The sequence below is a fragment of the Oncorhynchus mykiss genome, chromosome 23 (genome assembly GCF_013265735.2).
Source record: "Oncorhynchus mykiss isolate Arlee chromosome 23, USDA_OmykA_1.1, whole genome shotgun sequence".
Taxonomy (NCBI): domain Eukaryota; kingdom Metazoa; phylum Chordata; class Actinopteri; order Salmoniformes; family Salmonidae; genus Oncorhynchus; species Oncorhynchus mykiss.
This window is the reverse complement of record NC_048587.1, coordinates 10,923,039-10,944,950: the sequence shown is the minus strand read 5'-3', so window position 1 is coordinate 10,944,950 and position 21,912 is coordinate 10,923,039. Positions and strand designations below refer to the sequence as shown.

General features: G+C 43.5%; 2 protein-coding genes across 3 annotated transcripts in view; one reads left to right on the top strand and one right to left on the bottom strand.

The window, feature by feature from the left end:
* Nucleotides 1-13,186, top strand: part of LOC110502250 (prominin-1-A) — a 37,397-nt gene extending 24,211 nt beyond the window's left edge. For both annotated transcript variants that reach the window (XM_021580143.2, XM_036960339.1), the window contains exons 6-24: nt 1,568-1,631; nt 3,613-3,702; nt 3,850-4,046; nt 4,848-4,922; nt 5,187-5,250; nt 5,466-5,622; nt 5,713-5,865; nt 5,972-6,095; nt 6,175-6,263; nt 8,005-8,089; nt 8,329-8,472; nt 8,648-8,716; nt 8,873-8,965; nt 9,170-9,223; nt 9,353-9,433; nt 9,807-9,875; nt 10,092-10,181; nt 10,279-10,391; nt 12,691-13,186. In XM_021580143.2, coding sequence (XP_021435818.2) covers nt 1,568-1,631; nt 3,613-3,702; nt 3,850-4,046; nt 4,848-4,922; nt 5,187-5,250; nt 5,466-5,622; nt 5,713-5,865; nt 5,972-6,095; nt 6,175-6,263; nt 8,005-8,089; nt 8,329-8,472; nt 8,648-8,716; nt 8,873-8,965; nt 9,170-9,223; nt 9,353-9,433; nt 9,807-9,875; nt 10,092-10,181; nt 10,279-10,391; nt 12,691-12,742 — 1,863 coding nt within the window. In that variant the 3' untranslated portion in view covers nt 12,743-13,186. The remainder of the gene's footprint in view (nt 1-1,567; nt 1,632-3,612; nt 3,703-3,849; nt 4,047-4,847; nt 4,923-5,186; nt 5,251-5,465; nt 5,623-5,712; nt 5,866-5,971; nt 6,096-6,174; nt 6,264-8,004; nt 8,090-8,328; nt 8,473-8,647; nt 8,717-8,872; nt 8,966-9,169; nt 9,224-9,352; nt 9,434-9,806; nt 9,876-10,091; nt 10,182-10,278; nt 10,392-12,690) is intronic.
* Nucleotides 13,187-14,893: 1,707 nt separating this feature from the next.
* LOC110502251 (HPS6 biogenesis of lysosomal organelles complex 2 subunit 3) lies at nt 14,894-21,392 on the bottom strand. Its single transcript, XM_021580144.2, has one exon. It carries the CDS (start codon nt 21,089-21,091, stop codon nt 18,233-18,235), a length of 2,859 nt encoding a protein of 952 aa, XP_021435819.2. The 5' UTR covers nt 21,092-21,392; the 3' UTR covers nt 14,894-18,232.
* Between the last annotated feature and the right edge of the window lie 520 nt (nt 21,393-21,912).

Genomic DNA, 21,912 nt, shown 5'->3' with positions numbered 1-21,912 from the left:
CAGTTTGGTCTCCTAAACAAAGCTCTGGTACCAAGACATCACCTCACCCAATGGTATATATCAATTGTCATTTTAGACACTCCCATCCCAAATACAACCCATCCTGGACAAGCTCACGGAGAGGAGAGTGAGCCTCTAAGTCAAGATAAGGGCAACCTCAGAGGGAACATAGATTGGTTCCAGACACTGCCATCCTCCTCTCCCTGATGGGAAAAGTAGGGAGTGACTGGCACACAGACATTGTGGAGCCAAGAGATAATTGGTTCCCCCTCAATCATCCCTTCACATGGTTTAAAATATACGTTTACACATGACGACATGCTTGATCTCTCCCCTCTCTGTGGCCCAAGTAACTGAACCCTGACAGAGAACAGATAACTGCAAACGGCCACCACTATAGTACAACAATATACATTCTAAATGACAAGTATCTCACAAGCATATTATGAAAATAAAACATCTTATCTATGTTACCCAACTAATTCTGATTCATCCCCAACAGTGTGTGTGAGAGAGAACGTTCCTATTATTTTCAGAAGGGAAAACCAAAATAATAAATGAAGTAGAAGTAAGACCAGTTTATTTTTTGGGTTTATAAAACAATAGATATAGCTAAAAGTAGCAACTGGATATTTTTGAATGGGTACACACATTTATTAAAAACATTCCATATTCTCTTCTGTTAAGTATCCTGTAATAAATTACTTGGATGGCATGTCACTTATCTTCTGTTGACACACAACCACCTATAGATCAGTTACTGACCTAAAGCTTCTATTCAGAGTTAGTACATAAACCACTCCACCTACCATAAATCTCCGCCTAGAGAATAGCTACACACACACACACACACACACACACACACACACACACACACACACACACACACACACACACACACACACACACACACACACACACACACACACACAGACACACACACACACACACACACACACACACATTGCGCGGCAGGTAGCCTAGTGGTTAGGGCATTGGGCCAGTAACCGAAAGGTTGCTAGAATGAATCCCCGAGCTGACAAGGTAAAAATCTGTCATTCTGCCCCTGAACAAGGTAGTTAACGCACTGTTCCTAGGCCGTCATTGTAAATAAGAATTTGTTCTTAACTGACTTGCCTAGTTAAATAAAGGTGAAAAAACATTTGTCTCTCCTGTCCAGCCTGCACTGTGATCACTTGTATCTGATACAACAGAGGGAGAGAGGAGTTGGGTGAGAAAGGCAGGGAGGATAGAGAGGGAAAGGGAAAGGGGGATACTTAGTCAGTTGTACAACTGAATACATTCAACTGAAATGTGTCTTCCGCATTTAACCCAACCTATCTGAATCGGAGAGACTCAGAGAAAGGGGAAGAGAGGATGGAGAGAGGAAAAAAGGGGAGGGAGAGAGGGATAAGGTAATGGTCGGGCAGGGTTGTGTGGTAAATCGGTAGTGGCTTTGATGTGTCTGTGCATAGTTTCAGTGTGTTTTAAATGTGTTTGAGGAAGTCTTGCAAGTTTATGTCATCTCTCCTGTGTCTAAGTGTGTTTGTCTCCTGTGTCTCATCAGCAAATTGACAGTGTGCTGATAGAGGGCAATAAGACAGTGGATGAGGTTACCAGAAGCCTCAATGGTAAGTATTGTACCTGAGCTTTGAGAACAGGGTTCACGAACAGGCAAAAAACCCAGCTCCAAGTGATTTTAAATTTGGAAATCTGTTCTGAAGTAATCCCAAGCATCATAGAGAGACATGATTGTATATAGTCGTGGCCAAAAGTTTTGAGAATGACACAAATATAAATTTTCACAAAGTTTGCTGCTTCAGTGTCTTTAGGTATTTTTGTCAGATGTTACTATGGAATACTGAAGTATATTTACAAGCATTTCATAAGTTTCAAAGGATTTTATTGACAATTGAATGAAGTTGATGCAAAGAGTCAATATTTGCAGTGTTGACCCTTCTTTTCAAGACCTCTGCAATCCGCACTGGCATGCTGTCAATTAACTTCTGGCAGCCCATTCTTGCACAATCAATGCTTGGAGTTTGTCAGAATTTGTGGGGTTTTGTTTGTCCACCCTCCTCTTGAGGATTGACCACAATCTCTCAATGGGATTAAGGTCTTGGGGAGTTTCCTGGCCATGGACCCAAAATATCAATGTTTTGTTCCCCGAGCCACTTAGTTATCACTTTTGCCTTATGGCAAGGAGCTCCATCATACTGGAAAAGGCATTGTTCATCACCAAACTGTTCCTGGATGGTTGGGAGAAGTTGCTCTCGGAGGATGTGTTGGTACCATTCTTTATTCATGGCTGTGTTCTTATGCAAAATTGTGAGTGAGCCCACTCCCTTGGCTGAGAAGCAACCCCACACATGAATGAATGGTCTCAGGATGCTTTAGAGTTGGCATGACACAGGACTGATGGTTGCGCTCACCTTGTCTTCTCCAGACAAGCTTTTTTCCAGATGCCCCAAACAATCGGAAAGGCGATTCATCAGAGAAAATGACTTTACCCCAGTCCTCAGCAGTCCAATCCCTGTACCTTTTGCAGAATATCAGTCTGTCCCTGATGTTTTTCCTGATGTTTTTCTTTGCTGCCCTTCTTGACACCAGGCCATCCTCCAAAAGTCTTCGTCTCACTGTGCGTGCAGATGCACTCTGCCTACTGCCATTCCTGAGCAAGCTCTGTACTGGTGGTGCCCCAATCCCGCAGCTGAATCAACTTTAGGAGACGGTCCTGGCGTTTTCTGGACTTTCTTGGGCGCCCTGAAGCCGCCTTCACAACAATTGAACCGCTCTCCTTGAAGTTCTTGATGATCTGATAAATGGTTGATTTAGGTGCAATCTTACTGGCAGCAATATCCTTGCCTGGGAAGCCCTTTTTGTGCAAAGCAATAATGATGACATGTGTTTCCTTGCAGGTAACCATAGTTTACAGAGGAAGAACAATGATTCCAATCACCACCCTCCTTTTGAAGCTTCCAGTCTGTTATTTGAACTCAATCAGCATGACAGAGTGATCTCCAGCCTTGTCCTCGTCAACACTCACACCTGTGTTAACGAGAGAATCACTGACATGATGTCAGCTGGTCCTTTTGTGGCAGGGCTGAAATTAAGTGGAAAGGTTTTTTGGGGATTCAGTTAATTTGCATGGCAAAGAGGGACTTTGCAATTAATTGTAATTCATCTGATCACTCTTCATAACATTCTGGAGTATATGCAAATTGCCATCATACAAACTGAGGCAGCAGACTTTGTGAAATGTATACTTGTGTCATTCTCAAAACTTTTGGCCATGACTGTACACATGCAAGCAAGGTTTGATAAATATTATATGTTTGGGCTTCTTGTGGTCAATTTGCAGTCTACAAATGATTTGTAATTATGTTCCGGCCCCCCGATCATCGGCTCAAGAAAAAATTCTCCCACAGCTGAATCTAGTTCCAAGTTCTAGATATTCACATAATGTGTGCAAAAGTTCTTCAAAGTAGAAACGCACTGAAACAATTATGTTGACCATTGTCTTGACCCAGAAGAGACTGCCATCCACCATTTGAGAAACACTGGTCAACAATTACATACATCTCTACCTTCTCTCTCTCGTCTCTCCCCTAGACATAGGTCCTCTGCTGGGCAGAGAGATCCAGAGAAGTCTAGAGGGCCCCATGAACCCTGCCCTGAAGTCTGTCGGAGATATAGCCAAAGGTACAACTCCATCCTGTGTGTGTGTATTCCTCTTCTGAAATAGTTTCATTTGAATTCTCTACATGAATGGTTTATTAATAAAGAGCTTTCAAAAGTCAAACATCTTCTGACATTTTAATCTGTGTGTATGTTGCATTTGTATCCTAGTGGTGAACCGTACCAGTGTCCTGCTGGTGGGGTTGAACTCTACTCTAACCCAGCTCCAGTCTGATGTGACTGTGGTCCAGGCGAATGTTTCCTCTGTCAGAGACCGCATCAACAGCACACTGAGAGACCCTGACTGTCATGGGTGTTCTGCCTATCAGTCAGAGCTAGAGAAACTAACATTTGACACCACTATCACTGTGAGTGCAATCGTGTTGCGTCGCCTCTCCTCTCTTTTCTCTTTGCTCTCCTCCCTTTTTTCTTCCCTCCTTCTCATCTTTCCACCACCGAATGCAAATTCCTCGGTAGCTCTGATATCCCAGTTATCCCCCTGTACACACTGGTGTGTATTTTCATCTTACTGGTTTGTCCTTGATGAGGAACGATTCAGGCCTTTTGGACGATGTGTGCTGGTCTTGCAGCAGAAGTTAATGGGGTGGATATGACACAGGCAAATTAGTTATGTGGAAATGGTTCACGCTGTTGTCTTATGACATCAGGTCTCAGGGTGTTCCTCCTCCTCCCACTCTACTGTTGCTGACGCACGCTGAGTCTGTTTGTGGGTTAACCCTCTCCCCTCCTCTTCCCCCTTTCTCAAACAAGCTACCACAAATAGAGGCTCGGGTTTCAGGAAAATTACAGTTCATAATGTATATATATATATATATACACACACAGGCCCACACACAGTATGAGGAACACAAGATAAGTTCCTTATCGAGAACAAACCAGTAGCACGGAGAACAAACATGGTGTATGTTACTCTGATATAATTGTGGAAAACAAAGCAGTATTTCATTCACCCCCTATCACTGTTCTACTTTTATAACAAGCATAAGGAAGGCAATACATGCCAAAGTAACAACGGGAATTTGTCATTTGAGTGGGTGGTTCTGGTTTTGCTGCACCCTGCTGCCAAAGAATAAGAATGACACACTGCAGAGAAGTCATGAGCTGTTTGTAACCTCAAGTTTATGTGTGTGTTTGTGTATGTTCCATAGATCCCCAGTCTGAATGAGCTGCAGTGGGTTGTTGATGACGTCACCAAGACTAATCTCAACTCAAAAGTGAAAGAGGTAATTCTGTCTGGACTAAATAGGCACACTAAATACCCCCCCCCCCCCCACATACAGTATATGTGTGTGTGTGTAATATATATATGAGAGAGAGAGAGAGCAGTCAAAATGGATTAGTGAAGTGTAACTGACATTCCACAGCATGTTCCTGTTTGTGTGGGAGGAATTGAGATCCACTCTTGTTCCAACATTTTTCATCCATTGACTTCTATGCGTCATTTCTGCAGTAGTTACAGAGGACGTTTCTGACCATGTGTGTTTCAGGGAGAATACTTATTTGCCAGTATTCCCCAGAGAGTGACCAACGACACCAGGGACATGGTACAGAGTGAGTATTTACCTTCACGGTCACTACTAACTGTTATAGGATTAGGACTAGTTTAGTTAAACTACTTGCTGTTATCGGTCATTATTATTCACAGTGACACTAACAAGAGTCTGATGTCTACTAGCCTTATAGCCACATCTTATGCTTTAACCTAAATACCTTTAAAACTGACCTTGGATCAGTGTCTAGAGATATTATTCATCCTTCTCCTTCAGATGTGAAGCAGCAGCTTGAAGTCATCAAGAGACGGATCTCTTCGGTGAAGGGATACATCCCTGTCTCTGCCCTCAGCAACATCTCACACACACTGGGAGAGGCTCAGAGATACATCGACATGTACTCACCACAGGCAGAGTGGGTAGAGATGATCAGGTAATGAGTGCACACACATAGGCACGCGCACACACTGACAGGGCTGAACAGATAAGGTAATTATCCCTCTGTGTTTTTGTCTCTCTATAGGTGGGGTGTGGGTATTATCCTGAGCTGTGTCGTTCTCCTGGTTGTAGTGTGTAACCTTCTGGGTCTGTTTTGGGGTCTGGTGGGACTGAGCCCTCAAGACGACCCGACAGAACGATCCAGCACCGCCGACTGCGCAGGAACCTTCCTAATGGCGTAAGTACTGTCACTATGTCTGTTTGCGTGTGTGGGTGGGTATGAGGATGGGCATAAGGGACATTTGGTAAAATAATTATCTCAACGTATTTGTCTGTGTGTATAGGGGTGCAGGGCTAAGTTTCCTGTTCTCCTGGCTCTTCATGCTGGTGGTGTTTATACTGTTTATACTGGGAGGGAATGTCTACACACTGGTCTGCCAGCCCTGGCGCAGTGGACAGCTACTACAGGTAAGAACACACACTCTCATACATGCACGATTAATGAATTGACTCACTGATTGATTGATTGTGTCTTCCCTCTCCACAGTTTGTTGACACTCCGGGCCTGATACCTGGATTCCATTTAAGAGAGATACTGGGCCTGAAGAGCAACCTGTCTTTCATTGAAGTATACAAGTATGAAGCAACTTTATAAAGGGTTATGTAAATTAAAGATATTCTTTCTGGTTTTCTAAAGTATTATTATAAGTCACTCTGGATAAGAGTGCTTGCTAAATGTAACTTTGTTTTTCTTCTGCTCTTATGCAATGTAAGGATTAATGGTACACAGGTCAGCTGTTTGTTCACCGGCACCCACCCGCAATAGTTTAAATTTTTCACCTTTATTTAACTAGGCAAGTCAGTTAAGAACAAATTCTTATTTACAATGATGGCCTACACTGGCCAAACCTAGACGACGCTGGGTCAATTGTGCGCCGCCCTATGGGACTCCCAATCACGTCCGGTTGTGATATACAGCATGAATTCGAACCAGGGTGCCTGTAGTGACGCCTCAAGCACTGAGGTGCAGTGTTTTAGACCGCTGCGCCACTCGGGCTAATAACCCACTCGCAACCGCCTGACAATTACCGACATTTTGGTAGGCTATTTGTTAGTCAACTTGTCCATCAGTGGAGGCTGCTGAGGGGAGGACGGCTCATAATAATGGAATCATTGGAATGGTATCAAACCCATTCACTCCATTCCGGCCATTATTATTAGCTGTCCTCCCCTAAGCAGCCTCCACTGTTGTGTAAAATTAAATAAATGCAGCTTTACTTCTGTCATTATATGTTGCCCTCGAAGACTAAATAAACACTTGCTCACCAGAATAATGTAATAAATCGATAGAATGAATGCTTCAATATAGTTGACATCGGTAAAGTGTTTTCTATCATCTCTGAATCTTTCGCGGAGCAAAGATGTTTAGGGACCGGGTAGAAAATGCAATAACTCAACAACAAAAAACTAGAAAGTTTTTCTGTGCAAAATTTCCAAAAGACATAAGTTTGACCGGCTGTGAAAATGACCCAATCTGTTTCTGATAAGATTTCATTTTGGGCTTGGATGCATATTTTATGTGGTTGATAAAGATTGCACCTACAAATGGTAGGTATCTAACTGCGCATTCGCATTCTCTCAGGATGCTGAAATAAATCAATCATATTTCCCCACTCCTGTACACGAGTCAAAATTCTGCCTACATTTGGTGTACAATTTTACTGCAAGAAAGGCTTAATTCTGCAGGAGTTCATATTAAGGCTATATGAGAGGTTATAAACCTACAGTTGGTGTCCAGAATTCAGTTTCCATTTAACCCATCTGAACAGTAGGCTACAGTTCCTTTGATGTGCCATCGGCCTATTTGAAGTCCCCGTCTTGTGACTGTCGAATTTGTATCGCGCCTCACAATCATCACACATCTATCTATCTGCTATCATTCTCTTTTTCCCCTTCCCAAACATTAGTTATCTGGCACTCCCTTCTCTTTATTTTCAACTCCTTTTTTGCCTCCATGATCGACTTGAACATGAACTTTTTCTGCCCGTTTCCAAAAGCATTTGGCGTGTTGGCATGTTGGCGGTTGGCGTGTTGGCTAGGTCCTAAAGCTTAGGCATTATGCACTAATGCCAGATGGCCTAAAATATTGAAAGAAAAACGTCAATGTAGCCTATAGATATAAATTGCACAAGGTGAATGATACATTTATGGATATTTAAGGTATTATTTTCTCTTCATTTAACCCACCCGCCCTTCATCCACACAATATTTCATGACCCTAAACCCGCCACACCACGGATATAACCGCTGGGGCTGCGGGTTATTAGTCAACCTCCACATCACTAGTAAGGATGTATTGTTGTGCGTGTGTTTGTAGTGAATGTGAACAGAACAGGCCTCTATGGACAACCCTCCACCTGTATGAGCTCATAGACCTCAATGATCTACTCAACGTGTCCAAAGTAAGACTGTCACGCTACGGTTTCTACTCTTATCACATGTGGTTTTTACTTTTTCTATCACCATACACTGTCTACTGATGATTACTGGGAATCACTTTATATGGGTGATTAATTCCCAAATCATGTCTTATGTTTCCACTTCCAAAGTGGTGTAAACGTCCATATTTCAAACCATCTGCTATACTAGCACAATGTTTCCGCTACTCCTTTTAATTATGAGTCCACCTCTCGCCTCCCAGTACAAAGAAGAGATTCGGCAACACTTTGACAGTAATGAGATCAAACTGCCTACCATCACCCTGCTCACACCTGAGACACGCAAACAGCTACACAGCTTCTCTGACATGGTCCATGATGTTGACATAAGCTCTGTCACACAGCAGGTACAAAGTGTGTGTGTATGTACAGTACATGTAGATGTGCTTGTGCATTTATGTGTGACCTTTGGCCTCTAATAGTTTGGAACGTGTTCAATTGGAGTGTATATTAGGACAACATGTAGCGTCACCTCAGTATGGTTACAAAGACTTATCATAACTATTTCTATGTCTGTTTCAGATCAACGTTATTTCCAGCATTAATCTGACAGAAATAGCAGGCATGTTAGACCAACTTGCTACTGTTCAAGTGAGTAATAAAACATGTAACATTGTTACAAACATATTCCCTCCCTCTGAGCACTCTCAGGCTCTTCCCTCAATGATACGATGTGAACATCAGTGTGTGTACTAGTCATTTAGATGTTTGTATAAAGACAGTAATGTGATGCACGTCTCTCAACAGATTAATACAGGTGTTCAATATCAGCTGACACAGGAGGCTGAAGGCCTGAGAGGGATCCAGTCAGGCATTGTCACTACCATCATCCCACAACTGGTACGTCTGACTGGCCTGGTGCTATCTGTTTCTGCTCTGGACAACGTCAGCAAATGTCACGTGTGTGTTTGTACTAAATATACAGCTATCTGAGTGTCTGGATTATCGATGACTATTTTATAAATCCTTAAAGAGGTCATTATCCAGAGCAGAGTCCTAGATATTGTAAATAGATATATTACCTGTCTGACTTTTGTGTTTCAGACTCAGTTGAACTCCAACATATTTGCCCTCAGTGTCATAGCATCAGAGATCAAAGTAAGTAATGCTGCAGAATGTTCAGAAAGCATGAGCTGCAAGGGTTCTTTCCTTAAACAATGAAAACATGTAGCTATGCAATGCATGCTCATCCCTCTCTTTCTCCCTCCCTACCTCTTTCTTCTTTAGGGCACAGTAGGAGATGTGTTAAATAAAGTGGGAACAGCTCAAGACTTCCTCAACACCAACACTACACAGATAGTCAAGGCCGTGAGTAACCACACACATGCACTTTCAAACGCATGCACAAACACAAGCATATCTAGTCACAAAAAAAATCCTTTACAACCAGATGAAATACCAAATGACATCATATGCCAAGTTTTTCTCATTTGGGTTTCTTTCCTAGAAAGATGAACCATTTCATTTGGTTCATGACCTCAGGTGTTCTGTACAGGAAAGAAGGAGAGATGGTAGCACCACAGCCATTACTCACATCTTAGCCCACAGTCACACGGCCCACTTCACATAGTTATAGAGAATTCCACCTGATTTTCTGCTGCAAAGCTCCACTGATTCTCATGACTTCTGAGTCAATAGAGAATGTATGGAATTTACACTTGTTTTTCTTTCTTTTTCTCAGGCGAGTAGGGAGTTCCTAGACTGTCAGATGGGGTACTTCACGATGTATGCTGACTGGGCTAACCTCACGGTGGGTTCACTTAGCATTCTACTACTACTGTATCACTGCATTGTTGTATCTTGTGTGTGTGTGGTTTAATTTTAGGTTCCTATGTTTGTGTGTGTGTAGTTTAGCCTCAGCCTTATGTGTGGTTGTGGTTGATGTAAAAAGGGCTTTATAAAATACATTTGATGAAATTTGATTGTGTGAGTGTGTGTGTGTGCGTGCGTGTGTGTGGGTATGTAGATCACTCAACAGATTGGTCTCTGTGGCCCAGTGGCAGAAGCTGTGGACTCAGCGAAGGTTGTAGTCTGCTCAAATATGATGGAGTCTCTGGTGAGAAAATGATTTCATGCATGCACCCACGCACAGAAAATGATACACTGCGCTAATCTAATATTGTTTATTGACCTACATCTGTGTTTGTGTCCAGAATGGGTTCTGGTTCAGTCTGGGCTGGTGTATGATCTTCCTGGTCCCCAGCATCATCTTCTCCATCAAACTGGCCAAGTTCTACAGGAGGATGAAGCACAGCGATGTCTACGAGTGAGTAGCAAACACATTTACACACATACATCAGATGATTGTACTTAGGTACTGGGCGGGAAATACTCATTCAGAAATAAGACCAGGGCCTGTATATACAGTACCAGTCAAAAGTTTGGACATACCTATTCAAGAATTTGTCTTTAGTTTGATTATTTTCTGCATTGTAGAATAATGAACTATGAAATAACTCATACGGAATCATGTAGTTAGCAAAAAAGTGTTAAATAATCAAAGTAGCCACCCTTTGCCTTGATAACAACTTTGCACACTCTTGGCATTCTCTCAATCAGCTTCACCTGAAATGCTTTTCCAACAGTCTTGAAGGAGTTCCCACATATGCTGTGCACTTGTTGGCTGCTTTTCCTTCATTCTGCAGTCAAACTCTTCCCAAACCATCTCAATTGGGTTGAGGTCGGGTGATTGTGTAGGCCAGGTCATCTGATGCAGCACTCATCATTATCCTTCTTGGTCAAATAGCCCTTACACAGCCTAGAGTTGAAAAACAAATGATCGTCCCACTAAAGTGCAAACCAGATGGGATGGCGTATCGCTGCAGAATGCTGTGGTAGCCATGCTGGTTAAGTGTGCTTTGAATTCGAAATAAATCACTGACAGTGTCACCAGCAAAGCACCATCACACCTCCTCCTCCGTGCTTCATGGTGGGAACCACACATGTGGAGATCATCCGTTCAGCTACTCTGCATCTCACAAAGACACTGGGTTGGAACAAAAAAATCTCAAATTTGGACTCATCAGACCAAAGGACAGATTTCCACTGGTCTAATGTCCATTGCTCGTATTTCCTGGCCCAAGTAAGTCTATTCTTCTTATTGGTGACCTTTAGTAGTGGTTTCTTTGCAGCAATTTGTCCATGACGGCCTGATTCCCGCAGTCTTCTCTGAACAGTTGATGCTGAGATGTGTCTGTTACTTGAACTCTGAAGCATTTATTTGAACTGCAATTTCTGAGGCTGGTAACTCTAATGTTTTATTTGATTTATTTGACCTTTGTTTAACCAGGTGGGCAAGTTGAGAACAAGTTCTCATTTACAACTGCGACCTGGCCAAGATAAAGCAAAGCAGTTCGACACATGCAACAACACAGAGTTACACATGGAGTAAAACAAACATACAGTCAATAATACAGTAGAAAACAAGTCTATATACAATGTGAGCAAATGAGGTGAGAAGGGAGGTAAAGGCAATAAAAAGGCCACAGTGGTGAAGTAAATACAATATAGCAATTAAAAACACTGGAATGGTAGATTTGCAGTAGGTGAATGTGCGAAGCAGAAATACTTGGGTGCAAGTATAAATAAATACAGTAGGGGATGAGGTAATTGTTTGGGCTATTTATAGATGGGCTATGGAGAGGTGCAATGATCTATGAGCTGCTCTGACAGCTGGTGCTTAAAGCTGGTGAGGGAGATAAGTGAACTAGTGAGATAATGAACTTATCCTCTGCAGCAGAGGCAGTCCTCATGTGAGCCAGTTTCATCATAGTGCATGATGGTTTTTGTGACTGCACTGAAGAAACTTTCAAAGTTCTTGAAATATTCCGGATTGACTGACCTTCATGTCTTAAAGTAATGATGGACTGTCATTTCTCTTTTTTTTATTTTAGCTGTAATATATAGCATAATATGGACTTGGTATTTTACCAAATAGGGCTATCATCTGTATACCACCCCTACCTTGTCACAACACAACTGATTGGCTCAAACGCATTAAGAAGGAAAGAAAATCCACAAATTAACTTTTACAAGGCACATCTGTTAATTGAAATGCATTCCAGGTGACTACCTCATGAAGCTGGTTGAGAGAATGCCAAGAGTGTGCAAAGGTGCCATAAAGGCAAAAGGTGGCTACTTTGAAGGATCTCAAATAGAAAATATATTTTGATTTAACACTTTTTTTTGCTTACTACATGATTCCATGTGTTATTTCATAGTTTTGATGTCTTCACTATTATTCTACAATGTACAAAACATTAAAAATAAATTAAAACCCTTGAATAAGTAGGTGTGCCCAAACTTTTGACTGGTACTGTACATACCAGAGTTCAAGTGCTGATCTAGCGTCAGGTCCCCTACCCGCCCATAATAAGATGATTATCTTGTTATTCGTTATGATCTAAAAGGCTAAACGGATCCTATGTCAGCACTCCTACTCTATTACTTTTTGTGAACACGTGCCTAGGACACTATGACTCTGATTGAAACGTTGTTGTAATGAAGCTGGTATGGGAACAACATACAATCTCTCTTTCTGTCTTGTCTCATCTCTCTCCTCACAGAAACCACACAGCCAAGAACATCCTCCCCCGAGCCCAAGTCAAACCCTACTGAGCTGGGGGAAAGAGAGGACTGGCAAGGGTTGTTACTGCTCTCAGGGAATAGAACCAGGGCTCTGCCACCCCACCCTGACAGAGGGACATGAATGGGTCGAACGCTACATGTACCACCTGAATAATGATATGATATATTATATCATAATATATATGATATATCAAATAGGGTAGGTACAAGTTGCCGGCTTCAACATAACGTCTATAATCATGTCATTGTGTTGTTTGTCTCCAATGTCATTGACTTTTTACAATTTTTAATATATATATTTTCTTCTAAGGAATGATATTGATTGAAATATTTGATTCTGCAATGATACAATTTTGAACCAGACAATGAGTAGGATATGTGTTACAAAGCACTTTAGTAGGTCTGTTTATATAGGAAAATGATTTCTGACATGCATTGTGCAAACTACTGTGATTAAAGATTTACTATTGATAGAGACTACTGTTTGTGTTAGCTAATTCTTTCTCAAATATATTACTGATATAGTACCTTGTAGTATAATATGTTTCTGATAGGATAGCACCAGCAGCAGTGGCCAATAGAAACGTGTTCTGCATGTGATTGATTGCTGTTTACAGGATGCAGTCTAAAAATGGTGCAAATCAATCAATGCGTTTAGGATTACAGCACAGATCCACCTGATTCAGTGAACACAACCTCTCAGCATCACGATGGGGGAAGTAGGGGAGCAAAGGGAAGTGTGGGTATCAGGTTGAATTTGACCTCAATGACCGATATGAAGTGTTCTGCGGTTTTCTAGCCTCTGGGATCAGCCTCCTTCCCACTCTCTCCCTCCGCAGCAGGATTATCTGAGAAGAGATAGTGAGTCCCCATTGTCTTCAGCCAGGTGGTGTCACTCCAGAGGATCCTCGATCAACAGTGCAGATGAAAATCTAGCGTAAGACAATAAGCGGGGCCCTCCACCACCCTTTTCCACCCCCCCCCCCTCCCCCCACTCCACTCCAAGGTTAATGATAATTCAACCGACATGATGATATCCTTCTCACACACCCCTGGGGAACCTGCCTGTCTGCTGTGAAACAAAAGAGACGCACGCATGCACACACACAGTTCCATAGCCATGACAATAAGGAGTGGCATTGTTTAGTAGACAGGGTAAGGAAGGACATTTTCACACACACACACACAACAGGCTGTACTCCCACCGCATACACGCACATTAATCCTTCGACTGGTCCACACACTAAGCTGTGTGCAGCTCTAAAGAGATTTAGGCCTAGATTCAATCAGATCAAGCGTTAACCGGCGATTGCAGACATGCGCATAGCGGATGTTTTGCCGGTGTGAACACATTCCAGTGTTCAAACTTTTAAACAAGGCTGCATGGGATTTATCTTAATGCTACGGCATGCAGCTAATGGCAATGTCAGTTTTTTTAGGTATAATGCTGGGAGCCACTTGTGGATTTGACAGCTCCCACCTCAGACACTATCCACTAAGTTGGCTAAAGCAGATCTGATTGAATTGAGCCCATGGTCATAGCTGGGCTATGGCCATATTGAGCTTAAAACCCAAAGCTATGGGAGCAGTGGGTCATCATGTGTCCTCAATGTAACTAGTAAATGTAGTGTTTTCTCTGTTTCTTTGACTATAATGGGTTTAAACATAGCAAGATAGGAGTTAGCCAGGTCTGCTTGTGCTATGACAAACATATGGGACCAGGCTAGTTTAAACAAAAGGTAACAATCACAATGTTTTTGTATCTAAGAGTGAGTTGGCAATGTCAGGGGCCTAACAACCCAGAACAACATGTGGGAGCCATGCCTTATGGTGAGGATGAGAAACTATTCACAGAACAGAAACACAGGTAAAAACAAGGGCATTTCTCAGTGACATACATATTGGGCACATTCGGCTCAGGCCTGCATAGAATATCAGCTCTTTACCACATCACTATGATGTAATGATCTCGTAAACTGTACAGTCTTGCACATAATATGGCTATCTGGAACGCACCCAATTACACTCAACAAGTTAGCCTGGGTACCTGCCTGTTTCTGATGTTAGCAATACTACATTGTTGCCTTAGCAGGACAACGGCCAGTTAGCTAAATTAGAAAATACAACACAATACTATCAAACCGTATATTCCAAAATAGCAAACACCAAACAGAGACCATGTAGAAGTTTTAACTTGGGTTTAATAACACACGCATTTTGCATTCAAACATTTGATATCTGTGTGGCTGAAAGTGAAACACTGCAGAAGGCTAAAGTACTGTACATGGAACAGTCATCACAGCTGACTGGAAGAGACACAATTTGATAACGGGCAATAAAAACGGGGAACTCCACCTGTCAAAGTGGGGCAAAGGCAAATAAACAAAGACTTCCGTTTCTGAGCACATTCACCTGTCTGGATTGAATAGCAGGATGCTAGGCGATGGTGTTTTGATGTGATTTTCTTGTTATGCTAAGGCTTTATACATCCATCCATTCTCACATACTGCAGGGGTGTCAAATTGGTGGCTGCAATCCTACTGGTTTTAGTTTCACTTATTGATCACTAATTGGCCAGAGAGAGTATACAGTCTGATTAAAAGTAATAAAAAAACTGCCATTGCGGCCCTCCAAGGACTGTAGATGTGCACCCGACATACTAGGATAGTCTCGTCAGTTATCATATGCACAGTGAAACATCAAACTAACAGAATGTCATCACAAGTCACAGCATCTCATACCCGGCATCCCAATTAGCAACCCTTTTCACTGGAGTGCACTCCTCCGCAGATTTAAAAGCATAGGGCTGGTGTTAGTATGGGTTATTATGGGTTATTACATCCCATGCTCTGTTTGATGACATCCTGTTTGATCTACGTGGGGGATTTTCCTTGAATCACTTCAAGGAAATGGGTGGAGAATTCCAGCACAGAGGAAGTCATCTTTGTCTCTCGGAGCAGGCGACCAGTTTTAACTGGCCGAGTCACATGATCAGGCTAAACAAATTACCCCATGTCACTCACTCACACACACACACACACAACATCCATGCTTCTGATGGCTGTATCTATAACAGTGGTGGTGACTGCATTAGAGCAGATATGTGACACTAGGTTGTGAATGAGGAGCAGCAGCTGCCTGAAGGAACTCAGTCATTCCAGTAGCATTCTGGAGTGTCACTGACTGTGTGCCTTAGCAGGCCGTATTTTTGTGAGCGCAGTGTTCAGTCAGTTTTAACCAGGTTAGGCTTCGCCAACTTCACAGAATATATCTGGATAGGACTACAGAAACAAATTATATTCTTTAGAGGTGGTTCCACAGCTCTGTTAGCCTGAGTCCAAGATTTGTCTGTACTGTCATTCCAACTCACATGTCATTGGCAAGACAGCACAAACATATCTGGGACTCAGACTACTGCACTGTGCAAAACATTTAAAGAATCAGTTTGATTCTAAATCTAAATGCTAAAGAACACTTTCTATAAAATAAAAAATGTAGGCACTTTAAAACAAGCTTCGTTTACAAGGTTTGATCTCCAGACTTTAACATTTTACTCAGACATGTCAAGTAAACGATAGTAGGATGTTCTGTAATACTGACAATGGGGAAGAAACACATACAGCATGTAGAGTATGAACTCCTCTGTGTGTGTCAATCATGGAGCAGAAAACAGAGAGAGGAGGAGAACGAGAGCAGAGGTGAAATGGAGACGGGGAATGTTAACAGGAGAAAGAGCGAATTCCAACAGTGGATAGACAGAGAGAGAGAAAATGTTAGGAGAAACAGACAAGAGGGTCTAACATCCATAACGACATTACAGTCACTTGGCCCATGCAGGGAGACGTGACCTGGTGCAGAGTGCCGTGTGTGAGATGTGCTTTGGTTTGGGCCTACCCCACCCCTACTAAGGACATAACAGCGTTACCCCAAATGAAATTACAGGAGCTCGGAAGACAGTGAATCACCTCTGCTCTACAGGGCAGTTTGGTAGGAATGTGCTGGGTGGAACTGGAGAAAGAGAGACTGGAGTGGACAGAGGAGAGACTGAAGAGAGGGTTGAGAAGATAATGAAAAGAGAAAGAGAGAATGCAACAAGGGTTTAAAGAAGTAGAAAGATAGAAATATTAATCTACCCCTGAAAGAAAATGTACACTTTTCAACTGAACATTTTCCTCCAAAAGCAGCTGTATATCTCTTAAAGAACGTGTTTCACTATACAACTTTTCCACTGCTGCTGGAAAAGGTGTCATTATATCAATGTTATTTTCAAACAGACACGTTCAGTAAAATAGTTCATGTTTGAGCGTGACGGCTGACTGACTTTATGAGGAACATACACTAAACCCAGAAGTCACGTCCCAGAGATGAAACCTTTACCCCCTAGAGCCAAGGGTTCAAAATATTCTAAACAAATAAACATTCAACACAGAGGTTTGTGGGTCAGGGTCCGATAACTGTATCACTATGGGCTGACAAAGGGCTTTCGATTCTTAGTAGGTTTAAAGTACAGTAAACCACCTGGGATATTATGACACACAGAGTTGGCGAAAGCAAAAAAAAGATCCAGGTTGTGTACAGTAGGCACGAATTAGAAAATAACATTTTGAAGCACAAGAGGCACTACCTGAACATGACCAGTGAGAATGTTCATTGTAGCTTTTTAAACATTTTCTGTTGGAAAACATGTTCTGTCTTGTGCCTGCTGAACAAGACCCACAACAATGAATGAATATTGAGCAAGTTGATAAAATAAAATAAAAAAAAGAGGACAGTTAATGGAGTTCTACCATATTACATACAAGAATGGTAGCTCTGCAACATGCACACTTAATAATCTGTTCATAATATCAATACATACTGTATATTAGTCTATTAATGTTCTTTCCATTAAGGCTGAGTTTATCGAATGCAAGGCAACTCTTAGCTAGCATTCTAATCTGTGTGCATTCCTGATCACACAATGACACTTAAATAACACCACATATATACACATTTTAAAATACAAAATGAAAATCAAAGAGAGGTATGTACAATGGTAATATTTAGTAGTCATTTAATAACTTGGAATAACTTTAAGGCAATATTTTGTTCGGAAAGTAAACTGTCAGCTATGGTTACTCATCTGCTTATGATTGACAACGGAAAAGAAACCTCAAATGAAGCTTGCCTAAAAGAGGACATTTTGTTTTGTTGACTGATTTTGTTGTTCAGGCACAGTCCTTGCTTCAGTGTAGAAGAAACAATCTCAATCTAACAACCCACCACTACCTATACCAATCAACTGAAATCTCAATAATGGTATCAATATTTTTTTTGTTATTTTTATTCTGTTAAAATGTTTTCGTAGCCAACACTGCACATCAAGTAGAGTAACATGAAGATATCGCCGCAGCCAAAGAGCACTTTTCCCTACAGAGCAGAAATAGACCGTGTGTGTGTTTTGAGTATGGCAGGATTGACAGGTTGTGGGAGTGTCAGACAAGGGTTATGGGGTGAGAGACCAGTGTGCGTGTGTGCGTCTCAGTCGGGGTTCGGAGTGGAGGTCACCCTGCCCCCGTGGACAGTCCTGTGTTTAGATGGGTCGTGTTGATCCAAGATGGCCGCCATGTTGCTGATGATATCATTGTGCTGCAGATCTAAGCCTATGCTAGGCTCGGTGGTGGACCTAGGCAGTCCTTTAGCCTGACGAGGGGGCGTGGGAGGGGGGAACGAGGGCGACTGGAGGATGTCAGCATATCGCTGGTTGGGCCTGGTCTCTCTCTGTAGAACCTTACTGAGCAACGGCTTCAACAACCCAAAGGTCAACTGGCTGGACTGGGGGTCAGCAAAGGGAGAGGAGGGGGGGATATTTGAGGAGGGGGAGAAGGATGTAGATAAGGAAGATGATGAGGGTATATTTTTCAGCACAATGTTAAGTATGGCCGTGACCGTAAGATCTTCAGGACACAGAGCCCAGAGGAGGTCTAGGTATGGATCCAGGTCTCGATGCTGGGCCACCTCACACAGTAAGGTAGTAAATATCTCTTTGTTCAGTAAGGGACTCTGCCTGCAGAACCGCTGTGCCACTTGGGTTACCCTCTCCCACTGTCGTCTCCCCATCAAGATCCTCAGAGCCTGGAGGACAGCGTTTGGCCTACCACTCACCAAAAGGAGATCCACCTCCAAGTCCTGGTTTTGTTCATAATCTGGGTATTGTTTCAGGTCTGATCCGGGGTCAGGTAGAGGCAGAGCTGAAAGGGCGCGTTTATACAGGGGGAGGCTCTCTCCATTCTCTGCAAATCCCCTACCTCCAGAGTAGCTCCAGGTGGAGCCACCAAGGCCTAGACCCATCCCCAAGCCTGCAGAGGTCTGCTGCTGCTGGGCCAGCTCCAGGAACCTGGGCAGCCAGCTGGGCTGGAAGCAGAAGACGGAGTGGCACAGGAGCTCGAAGACAGGCAGGGCCGAGTTAGCGGCAGGTGGGCTGGAGTTGGAGCTAAGGCTGGGGCTAAGTTTAAAACTAGAGCCAGTGCTGGGGCAAGGTTTGGGTGGCTTGTGTTTAGACTGGCTGTTGCCATTGGTGTAGGGCAGATTTGCGGTGACAGTGGGGGCCTGTACAGGGCTGAGGACAGTCTTCCAGACCTCCGGGGGCACTTTAGAGGAGAGCGAGCCCTCTCCGTTGCAGCGTAGCTGCAGAGCGCTCTGTGTGGCCCTCCAGGCCTGACCGGGGAACAGGCTGAAGATGGAGTTGAGGTAGAGTAGAGAGTCTCGGTCGAGCTCTGACGACAAGAGGAGTCTCCCCACCTCCTGCTGCACTAGACTCTCACACACATCCTCCACCTCCCTCTCCTTCACCAATCCCCCCTTCACCTCCTCTAGGGAGACCAGCCCCTTCAGTTCAGCCTCCAGGGACCCGAGCAGCTTCTCCTGTCCTCTCCTGCCTCCTCCCTGGGGTAACTCCACTCCCCTCTCCCCCCTGCTCTGGAGGTAGTCTCCGACGATGTTTGCCAGAGTGATAGGAGCCTGGAACATCCCTCCTCTCTTTAACTTCTCCACAGTGAGCCGAGTGCTGCTGAGACTTCTCTGTTGGTAATACTTACAGGCTTCCTCGAACACAGCCTCTACCAGTAGAGCTGCAGGGCTGATGCTCTCTCCAGTACCCAGGGACGGGGTCTTCTGCTTTGGGTCAGAGTCGTGGCCCCAGGGGTCGCCGTCCCGGAGCGTCACTACAAATAGGCCGGTTTCTAACAGCAGGTGTGGTGCCTGCCTCTCGGTCCTGTTCACGTAGAGTAGCCCCTCTCTCTTCAGGGCTATTTTCTCCAGCTCCACACCACACGTAGTGTCAATCAGGTAGAGGGTCCGTCCGATGGTCAGAGCCAGGGTGTCCTGGTACACGTTCAGGCTGTTATGGGCACTGCTGCTGGCTAGGCAGTTGTCAGCTAGTTTGTAGATCTGTCGTAACACCCCATCCTTCTGTAGTAGACTGACCCAACCTGTGCTGAGCAGCAGTAACAGGCCTCCACTGCCAGTGGGGGAGTAGCCATATATATCAGGGGGGCTAAGGGCTGATAGGTATCCCGTGCAGTCTGTTATCAACCTTCTAAAGTCAGATTCTTTAGTAGAAGGTGAGTCTTTTCGGAGGAGATTACCTTTACAGGTGCTGCTCACTCTGAATGTGTCATACCGGGGGGACCACATGAGAAAGAATTTGGAGAGGGACATGGTGGATTTGTCTTTCAAATCAGGTAGTAGGTAAACATTCTCACCTGAGCTGATGACGTTGTAGCGGGGGTTGTTGTGCAGAGCAATTTTCATGCCCCCTAAACTGACAGCCATTTCCTCCACCTCATAGGTTCGTTTGCAGATGCAGTACCTGAACTTGTGGGTCTCATTGACAAGTAATGAACTCTCTGACGGTGGCCGCTCCTCACACCAGACGATGTAGTTCTGACTGGCCGACACAGAGATTACTTTAGCCCGGGGGCTGTTGCAAAGGTCCGCGGTGTGCAGGGGATGCCACCCCCCTTTGAGTTCCAGAAATTTCCAAAACTCTGCTTTTCCATTCTCGAATATGACAGCTAACAGCGCAACACCGCCGTCTCTGTTTTTGTCGTCAAAATATACAATATCCACAATGGGCACAGCCCGAGTCATCCCCAAATCTAGGTGCTTTTGGCTCTGGATCTGCTGCGGTCTCTGATATTTGTCAAAAGTCATGAGACCAACCTTGGGTTTGCGGAGAATGACGTGAATGTGGCGTCCATCTGGGCTCACGCGCACATCTGATAGATTGTTTTTGCAACTTCTGTTATTCGAATACGTCTGTCTTAGATACTCGTTTAAATCTGTACCTCTAGTAAAGTCCACGAAATCTGTCACTTGTTCCAACATTCGTTGCATCATGTCTACAGAGCAGAGAAGGTATTCGATGCGGCGCTAACGCTAGCACAAATCTCAACTCAGACTGCGGATGTTGCTAGCTGGAACCCGTCAGCGGTTAAATCAACCGTTTTTTCGTAAACTTTAGTAATCCCACTTCCGTCGATGAAAACCTCTCTTACTATGTAACTAACTGTCGACATTTCAAAACAGTTGAAATCTTATGCGTAAAAGTAGTTAGCTAGCTAACAAGCTAGTCATCGGGATGCTTAGCTACCTCCTGACATCACGAGTTTATTAATTTCCGGATACAAATATTTTTTTCCTGAAAGGGGAGGAGTGGAGAGGGAAATACGTAACATCAAAGACTGCATCACAGAACGTTGAACTGTGTAGGTTGTTCCATCTTCAGCATGTGAAAACAGCAGTACAACTAAATAAACGTAAATTGGTGGTATACAACACTTCTAAAAATGACTCCTAAAATATGCATTCGAAAAACATTCATAAAATTGTGATTATTAAGTGACTGAATGACGAAATCGTTGAAGTTGACTATCTTTTGTTCTTAAAAAGTATTTTATGAAGCATTGAAATGGCAAGCTGTCTTTCAAATGGCGCGTTCGTCTGCCCAGGCGTTGGTAACACATGCTAGATGTTACAGTGCATTTCCACATAACATGTTGGGGTGATAAAACAACGGAGCCCCATTCATTTTGAATTGAGGGAAGTCAGTGAAGTGGGCGGAGGGACAGTTGGGCGATGTGAGGGAGCCTGAACATGGTAGGATCAACGTTTGGGACAGCTGAATGTTTTGGTAATACTCCAAGACATTGTGGCACTGT